The sequence below is a fragment of the Penaeus chinensis genome, chromosome 3 (assembly GCF_019202785.1).
Source record: "Penaeus chinensis breed Huanghai No. 1 chromosome 3, ASM1920278v2, whole genome shotgun sequence".
NCBI lineage: Eukaryota > Metazoa > Arthropoda > Malacostraca > Decapoda > Penaeidae > Penaeus > Penaeus chinensis.
In genome coordinates, this window is record NC_061821.1 from 39,578,184 (window position 1) to 39,588,183 (window position 10,000).

The following is a 10,000-nucleotide window of genomic DNA, read 5'->3' on the forward strand; positions in this document are numbered from 1 at the left end:
CCCAAGGACTCGTTATCATGTAAGAAAAGAAACGCAGAGCTGTTATGAAGCATCTTATTAATAACCCCATGGCACAGGCAAAGTTCTTTTATCCCACCCTTGTATACAGAAGCTAATGATAAATAAACTAGCCGTCTGAATCACTATTGAGAAGGTATATTGCCCTGTATGATGCGTCCAACACATCGTCTGACAAAGGGATCTCAGTACTGCGGCGGGGGGGGATCTTTCGTGTTATACAATGTGTTCTTGTGTTCTCTTCCCAGCGGCGATTGGAACTATAACTGCATGTGGCTCAAGAGACGCAGTGCCAACATCTTGGAGTTCATGCTGGGTGAGTCTCCTGACGATTTTTTCCCCTTTTTTTAATTTATGAGTATTATGGATAGAAGATATAAGAACGGGAAGGGTGGATACAAATATGTCAAATGGATATATGCATGTCGGTTACTTAACTAGCAATGGATGAATTAGATAAGCATAGCCGTATGAGAAACTAGTTCGTTTGTAGCTTAGGACAGATCGTCCATATGTACACATAGTCGCCGTGTATTTCCGAGAGCTTATTGCGTTTTCCGTGACAGGTCTTTACCCGAGCGAGGTGTTCGACGACCGCCTGTGCGACTATGCCAAGTTCGGAGATATGACTTCGTGGATCACACAAGGAAGTGAGTTGCAAGGCTGAGTTGCATGCCACAATCGAAGGATGCTTGCTGCGTTCACTATCTATTGTTTATGCCGAATAAAAGGAAATGTTTTTCTACACGCGATTAGTTGTGAAATGATACGCTATATGCTTTTACTTCTTCTTAACAGGAAATATCGCAAGGTGTGCGTATATCCGTATGCAGTTTAGTATTCTGGAATTTACATATTTTTCACGTGAATTTTGTTTTGTTTTTCCAGTGATGTAGCGAACGCCAATTTCCCATACCTTTTTTTTTTTTTTTAAGTGGTATATTGTTTCTCATTATGGAATTATTATTTTCTACATGCTATTTCTTTCTGTTCGTGCAATTAAAGTGATTTTGGATGTTCAGTCATTGTTCCTTGGTTACTGACGCCTCCCTCGCCGTGCAGAATCCCTCGTCGAGGCACCGACAGCGTGTCCTATTGTTGGGAACTACGCGGGGGAGCTGCCGGACGCGAAAGGGATATGTTCGCAGCTCTATTCGGACTGCGACGCCCCCGAGATTATGTACTACACAGTCAGTGAATGCAGGAACACCACCGCCATCTATGAACGTGAGTAGCGGGAGTCTTATTCATTTCCTACTAAGTTATCAACCTTGGTAATATTGACTTGATAGGCTTCGGCTTGACTAACGAAGTAACTTTGAATACTAACTCGTGCTTGGTTATACCACGTAATTCAACTAACAAAGTACAGTACATATGCTCGACAGTTGCGTAAGATTTTGCAGCATAGTCACTAACATTCCCTTTGCCGGTAGTAGTTGTTAGATGAGTTATAAGCCTGGCGCAGGTCAGAGGCTGGAGGCATATCCCATGTATTTCCAGAAGTGGAGGTGGGCGGCCCCACGAGCGAGGCGGGACCCTGGCTGCCGCCCGAGCAAAAAGTTAGCACGGGCGCCATGCTTACCATCGCCGGCAGCGAAGGAAGGCGCGGGAAACGGCAGGCAGGCCAATTTCGTGTTGCTAATGCTCGTACCACAACCATCTCGTGGTTGTGGGGCTCGAGTACACCTGAGTTTACAACCACTACTACAACTACCACGACCACGACTACGCCCAGGCCCAGGCCACCGCCGTCACGCAGCGGGCCGACTTCGGGCCGGAATTTCGATCGCTCCCCCGGTCGCGATTCCTTCCTGGAAAACCGCCGTCCACCTCAGCCTCCAAGGCGACAGGAGGACTACAATCCGCTTGGATTCTGGCCTGGCACTGGCAGTCGGGACGAGTTTCAGGCAGATCCTGCGCCGCCGCCAGTGCGACCGCCTGCACAACCACCTGTGCAACCATCTGTACCGCGACCAGTGCCGCAGGCGCCGCAGCAACGACCTCTGCCACCACTGCCCCCTCAGCAACGACCATTACCACCTCAGGGACCACAGCAGAGACCACTGCCACCTCTACCACCACAACAACAACTGCCTCCTCAGATGCCACAGCATCGACCTCTGCCGCCGCAACCACCACCGCAAGTGCCGGTGCACTTGTCGCAGCAAAGGCCAGTCCATGCGCCTCCACATGCACCATCTCACATTGGTAGGCCAGTGCCACTGCCAGATCAAAAGCCTGACGACGAAGAGGAGGAGGCAGGGGGCGTGCCAGGTCGAGCAACCTGGGTTCCTGGTGCACCGCCTGGCTTTCATGAATCGACCTCAAAAGCACCTTCCATCAGCGGAGGCGAAGCCACTTATCCACGAGATCCAGTGGCATCCCTCCCTGAGTCCTCAGTGCGACACTCTCCTGGCTCTCTCAATGGGGGCCGAGCACAGCACTTTGGGGATGCAAAGCATTTCCCTCAAATACAAGGTATGCATGGCCAACAGGACACCAGGTATTATGCATGGGACAACAGACATAAATTCCCCCCTGGTTATGGGCCAACCAAGGTTCAGGGGGACGATTTCACGGAAGGCAGCCGTCAATCTGAACATTTTAACAGGGACACAGGTTTAAGGGATCATGGAAAACCGGGGCTCAGCATGACTGACAACCGCAACATGCACGAAGGTCATGGTTCTGGTAGTGGTGATGGATACTTTTCTTCCTCTTGGGGTTCTTCGGCAGAAGTTGGAAGTGGTCGCGACGGGCGCCGTCCGCACTCTTCCGAGACTGCACTTTCGGGTTTTGATGTTATAGATCTCACTACTCCTTCCTCCTCCTCTGGATGGAGGCCTTCTCTTGGCCCTTCCTTTCCTGACACTTCTAGTAACGATAATTCTAAATTTAAACATGCAAACAATGGTTACTCAGACTCGGACGAGCAGGTAAGAGACAGATTCAACGGACAGGACACGACAACAAACAGACAGCCAGGTGGAAGAGGTTTCTGGTCTTCTTCAGAAACTGATAGAAATATAGAATCGCCAAATATCGTTCTTTCAGGCAGTGGTGATGACAGACCTTATGAACGACCTTACAGACCTGGTGACGCATCGGACAACAGACACGACATGACATTAAACAGACCTTTCACCAGCGGGGGTTCTTCCTCTCTTGATCTTGACCTCAACAATTCAGAAAACAGTGAATCATACAACACAAGAGAAGAAGATATCTGGTCAAGAGGCCCGCCTTCTACACAGTCACATGCATCTAATAATCGTCTTGATGATGATACAAGAACGCATACAGGAGGAACATACTTTGTGGCAGGGATAACTCTCACCACAACTAAGGATATTGAGAACTCCAGAGGAGTTGGGAGTCGCTCTTCTAACGATGGTCGGCCTAACAGTCACGACACTGCGTCTCCCCCGGGGAGGGCGACGTCTCCTGTGCTCAAGAAAGGTACAGTGTGTCCCATAGTACACGGGCTATGGTGGTGGAGTCTCCAGACAACCCATTTCATCTCAGTACTCATCACAACCTTTACACACTCGCCAAGTTGGGAGCACCCAATATTCCGTAGGCCTGAAAGGTTTCCCTACAGTAACACGGCTTAGACAGCACCAATTGAGAATATTACATCACAGCCAGGACTGCTAATCAGACGTAATCCTTCTTCGCTCTCACATCACTTCATAAAAAAAAAAAAAAAAAAAAAGTGCTGACCAAGAGCAGCAGGCAGGGGCGCCGACTAGAGGCACGCATATTATGTTCAGACGTCGGCCATTCCTAATTACTAGAAGACATCATGTACTGTCGACATGCAGCATGGTAGTGCATGGTGGTATTACATGATTATTTTACCATGTTGATTTTTGTAACGTGTAATTCAGAGGATTTTTCGAACTCGGGAATGCTCGGCAGCTTGCTTGCCAGGAAAATGTAATGCTTGTTGATTTTATTCGGGTATAAATGCACCTTGCTGTTTTTGCACTGTTGTTCGCTAATTACTTACACCTACATATGTAGACAACACCCCACAGTGCACAGAACTGCCCACCATCATCGTATGCCAGACTGCAATATCTACGCCACAATTCATGCGCTACATTACAACACTACTTCGCCATACTAACCTGTGCAAGTATTTGGATTAAACAACAGATCACGGGTGAGGCTGGAGTCAGCTTGCCCCATTCATCTTGCTCAAGAGGTAGTTGTGGTGACAGTCACGCATCGCTCTCCGCCATTGCGACTAATATCTCACTTGCTGGTGGACCTTGCACGATTATTGCATTACCGCACCGCACAAGTAGTCCTTCCTGTTATTATATGTTATATTTATGTCTATTATTTGAACTACCTGTATTTGAATTCGGACCATAGGTAAGCATGGTTATAACATAATTTTGAGTGTGGTCATGAAGACTGACTGAATGACTCATCATGACCACACGAAAAGAAACGAAAGAAACGAGAACAGACATTCGTGGACTAACGGGCTTGACCGTAAATGCACTGACGACGAATCCTTATTTCGCCATTGCGTGTTATGCCTTTCCCCTCTCAGTGTAGCTCAACTTTGAAGAATTATTAAGGTACGTGTGACACTGTAAATAGTGAAAACAAGTTATTGTTAGAAGTCGTGTTTAATATTACTTTCGCATGCGTTAAACCTGCATGATGTGCTGCATATGAAATAAAGATGTAGATTAACGTATTTGGTAGGTTTGTATTTAATTAGTCATTTAGCAGATTGAAAGCTCATACCATGTTCAGTTACCAAAAAAAAAAGGTAGACGTTATTCTGTTTTATTTTCAGTTTATTGTGTTCATTAAGCCAACCGGTATAAGGGTCTTTTATCCTCGCCACTCTGTCTGTTAGTTTATTTACCTATTACATCTGGATTTATACTTTAGATGTATGTTTAAATGGTTCGCGTTCTTTTTTCTTGTTTGGTTACTTAGTCCGTTTCTCTTCCTCCTCCTCCTTTCCCCTCTCCCCCTCTTTCTTCCTTCCCCTTCTCTTTCTCCTCTCCCTTCTCTTTCTCCTCCCTCCCTTCCTCTCCCCCCTTACTCTCCCCTCCCCCTCTTCCTCCTCTTCCTCCTCTTCCTCCTCTTCCTCCTCTTCCTCCTCTTCCTCCTCTTCCTCCTCTTCCTCCTCTTCCTCCTCTTCCTCCTCTTCCTCCTCTTCCTCCTCTTCCTCCTCTTCTTCTTCCTCCTCCTCCTCCTCCTCCTCCTCCTCCTCCTCCTCCTCCTCCTCTTCTCTCCTCCTCCTCCTCCTCCTCCTCCTCCTCCTCCTCCTCTTCTCTCCTCTCTTCCCCGCTTCCCTTCCCTCCACCCCTCTCCCCTCTCCCCTCGCCCTCCCCGATGACCCTTGGATTGACCCGGTGGTCACCCGGTCATCTGGAACCAGACCTCGTATTTTGGTCACTTGACACGCCTTGGCGCCACGTCCATCTCATGTATCTCCCCTCCCCCCTCCTTCCTCCTCTCTCTCCTTTCGCTCTTCCCTTCTTCATGTATTCTTTTCTGTTTGCCAGTTTCGTTTTTTCTTCGTCTATTATCTTGCGATTTTCTAGCCTCTGTTGTTTTGTGTTTTGTGTCCCTTTCTTTTCCTTCTGTTACAAATGTTTAATCTACTTCCGCTGGTTGTGTCTATTTTTTCTTCCTACTTCCTTTCCATCGTCCACGTCTTTTCTTTTTCTTCTCTTTCTCTGTTTTTCAGTTTGTTTCACTTCTTCCCATTCGTATTATTTTTTTCTTGTGGGCAATGAATTCGCATGAATTGATTGTTACATCTTACCTTCTGTCACTTCCTTCATTGTCAATATAAATTGATATTCTCTACCGCTTATTTTCTATTTCCTTGCCATTCATTTTCTCCCCCCTTCTTTTACTTCATCATTCTCATTTTCTTTCCCTTAATGGCCTCTCATTTGGCCCAAGTTCCCACCGCGCGGCCATCGGGTAGGCGTGGCACCGGCGACACGGATGGCCCTCCGAGAACAGGCATTAGTGTCGGGAAGTTTCTATTCTGGAGTCGAGATAGACAGAGCCTTTGCGTGCGTGCGTGCGTGCGTGCGTGCGTGCGTCACCCAAGCCACGTTCTTGTCGCCTCCGTAATTACCCTGAGAATAGCGCCTCTCGAGGGGACCGGCCCTGGTCTTTCCTTTCCCTAAGGACACCCCTGGTAATGGGTGGGAAATAGGATATTTGAATGTGACGTATGGCTCATTCGTAAGAAAAAATATAGGAGACGTTATTCATTAAACCCTGAAGTTTGTGAGGTTTCCCCTATTTTTATCTCTCTTGGTTCGATGCTCAGTGCACCTTATTGCGGTTATTAGCTGGCATTGAAGACGTCGTCTATATTGGGCTGAGACCAATCACGACCGTGTTCGGCGTCCTATTCCAACGCAATCCACATCCAATGAACCTGATTACATAGAAGGGCTTTAATCCCCCACCCCACCCTTGTTCTTCCCCGCCCACTCCGGCACGTCAATAATTTCTCCTCTTACATCTGTAAGCTTCAGGTACCGTGGTTTATTTATCATCATCATCATCACATCATCGTGATCGTCATCGTGATCATTAACGTCATTATCGTGATCGTCATCATCATCATGATCATTAACGTCGTCATCATCATCGTCCTCATCGTCATCATGATGATCATTAACGTCGTCATTATCATTGTTATCATCATCGTCATCGTATTCATCATTATCGTCATCATCACCATCGTCATCGTCATCTTCATCATCATCATCGTCATCGCTAATAAGTCCCCTCCCCTGCCCTCCCCTTTAATTTCCTTCCCTTCCCTTCCCTTCCCTACCCTACCCTACCCAGCCCTACCCTTCTCTGATCTTCCCTCCCCTCCCCTCCCCTCCCCTCCCCTCCCCTCCCCTCCCCTCCCCTCTCCTCCCCACCCCACCTTTTTTCCTTCCCTTTCCTCTTCTCCCCTCTCCTCCTTTCCCCTCCCCTCTCCCCCTCCCCTCCTCTTCCCCTCCCCTCCCCTCCCCTCCCCTCCCCACCCCACCTTTTTTCCTTCCATTTCCTCTTCTCCCCTCTCCTCCTTTCCCCTCCGTTCTCCCCCCCCCCTCCCTCCCCTCCCCTCCCCTTCCCTCCCCTCCCCTCCCCTCCCCTCCCCTCCCCTACCCACCTTTTTTCCTTCCCTTTCCTCTTCTCCCTCTCCTCCTTTCCCCTCCTCTCCCCCTCCCCTCCTTCCCTCCCCTCCCCTTCCCTCCCCTCCCCCTCCCCTTCCCCTCCCCTCCCCTCCCACCTTTTTTCCTTCCCTTTCCTCTTCTCCCCTCGCCTCCTTTCCCCTCCCCTCCCTCTTCCCCTCCCTCCCCTCCCTTCCCCTCCCCTCCCCTCCCCTCCCTTCCCTCCCCTTCCCTCCTCCCCTCCCTTCCCCTCCCTTCCCCCTCCCCTCCCCTCCCTTCCCCTCCCCTCCCCTCCCCTCCCCTCCCCTCCCCTCCCCTCCCCTCCCCTCCCCTCCCCTCCCCTCCCCTCCCCTCTTTCGCCTTTCCTGCCTCCCCTCCCGTGCTGGAGAGGCCACCCAAAGCCAGGCGAGGCAGGGTGACTCGGAAGCCCCAACACGAGACCGAATCTTAAGTACCAGCGGCCTCTTTATGGTTACTTGATCCCCTACAGATGTCACCCGATCTCTTAATATTAGCACTGGATCCGTCGTCGTGAGAAGAGGTGGTGTGTGTAGGGTCGGGTTATAGACGGTGATCCCTTTCGATTGATTTTAATGGACTGTTTCGTGATCAGGGTGAACTGAACATGGTAGGTCGAAGAGAGCGAGTGAATATAAAACAGTGCATGTATCCCCAGTCATTTAGTGAACAGATTTTTTTTTTTTTTAATTTATTGGTTGATTTTTTATTAGATCAGACCAAATGACATTAACGCCCAAATACTCTTTTTCTTAAATACCAGTGACCAGGATATGGTGCTCTACCTCGTTTTTCTTGATATTTTTTCACAGTGCACAGGGAGGATTATTTTACTCATTTATTTCGTCAATTTACTTGTTGAATAATATGAATAAAATAGTTCTCTAGAATATAACGGAACATATCTGTAAACCATTTCTATAGTTTAATGCAAAATACTTTCGTTTCTAAATAAAGAGAATAAATCACTAGAATTAGCATTAAATATAGATTAATATGTTGATGGCATTCCTAAAAAAAAATAGGAATCTTCCTTGGCACAATTAATTGAAAAGTTAACGACATTTCTTATCTAGTAATCTAATATTATGATGAATAACGATTTTAAAAGATTTTGATATTTTATGCTTACTACGAGAAATATTTTAATTGTGGCAATGTGGTGACATATCTTGACCTTTTCCAGAGCGGGAATATCAGTGCTTAGGGCAGTGGGAGGAAGAGGGGCGCCTGTACGCCTTCACTTATCGTAGGGATGTCAAGATCTACGAGTGCTTTGTGGGAGTAATCAAGCCCTCAGGCGTAGTCTTCATCAAAGAAGCGGGCCCTGTGTGTTCCAGGGGTGTTCAGCCTGAGGTCCTGGGTATGAAGCTGCACAGGAAAGGTGAGAAAGGGGATTTATGAGTAGTGTCAATAAATATAAATGTTACTTTATTTTACTGTCAGTAATAGTATTTGTTTAGTCGGCAATTGCAATCTTATATGGTTATAAAATAATGGACAGTGCTTTAAGCAGACATTGTATGAAACTTATCTTGACTCCACAGAGGCGTGCGTGCCCCCCACGCGAGCGAGTCAGAGCTCCCTCGTAACGGATTACACGCCACGGGCCACCAGGCCTCCGTGGCTTAGAACAACTCGACCCTGGAAGCCTATAACAGGTCAGTATGTCGCCCTCTAGAATAGTTGCATGCATCATTACTGATGGATGCGATTGCCTCTTGACTAATTCCTATCCATATTCGATATATACTCCATACTCTATAATCAGTATTTCTTTCTAACTTATTCTGTATAAGGAACTTCGGATTTTCACCATATCTAATGTAGCTCCTACTAATTTCCTGTATTGCTATACCTTTTTTGGATGAATACCAAATGTACGCCTATCTTTTCACGCTGCTATCAAACTGTAGAGGGACAAGTGTTTGTACCCTGTAAGGTAGGTCATCAGTGTAATGCTTCCCCACATAAGATTCTGAAATCAGTGGACAGCTTCTCAAAATTTATTAAGAAGCTAACTGGAAAGGGACACCGTAGCCAGGAAATTATCAGAAATGGCGACAGGACAGCAGATGATGTAGATGCAGAAACAAACCGAATCCGCTTCATTAGAAAGCCTGTTCTACCTTACAAAAAGTACTTCGAGAACTTATTGCGTCCCAAGTACCAACCTCATTCCGAGGAGTACCTAGTGAGCCGGGTAAGGAGGCAAGTCTCTGCAGAAGATGACAGGGTTAGGATTAGGTATCATCCTCTGACATTCCTGCAGAAGTACAAGGAAGAGAATCATGCGGAAGAATCTCCCGACGAAGGCAGCTCACATAATGACCACCGGGATAGTCACGTTAGTCATGAAACTTTAGTGAAAAACTCTTCTGACGACCAGCATGCACAGAACGTGGAAGGACATGAGCACAAGAGTGATCAACATAGTCTTGACCACACTCATGAACATGACCACGATGACGAACAGGATCACAAGAAAGAACACGGTCACCATGATGAAAATGATCACGATGAACCCGGTCATACTGTTGGACCTGTTAACCATGACCATGATCACTCTGATGACCATCATCACGCTGACGACCATGATCACACTGATGACCATGATCACACTGATGACCATGATCACTCTAATGACCATGATCACTCTAATGACCATGATCACACTGATGACCATGATCACTCTAATGACCATGATCACTCTAATGACCATGATCACGCTGATGACCATGATCACTCTGATGACCATGATCACTCTGATGACCATGATCACTCTGATGACC

At 47.4% G+C, this 10,000-nt stretch overlaps 1 protein-coding gene across 1 annotated transcript in view; it reads left to right on the forward strand.

Annotated features, from left to right (window-relative positions):
- Positions 1-10,000, forward strand: part of LOC125043253 — a 71,191-nt gene that overhangs the window by 55,020 nt on the left and 6,171 nt on the right. Inside the window, exons 9-13 of the mRNA XM_047639266.1 lie at positions 267-334; positions 585-668; positions 1,081-1,245; positions 8,395-8,592; positions 8,756-8,869. Coding sequence (XP_047495222.1) covers positions 267-334; positions 585-668; positions 1,081-1,245; positions 8,395-8,592; positions 8,756-8,869 — 629 coding nt within the window. The remainder of the gene's footprint in view (positions 1-266; positions 335-584; positions 669-1,080; positions 1,246-8,394; positions 8,593-8,755; positions 8,870-10,000) is intronic.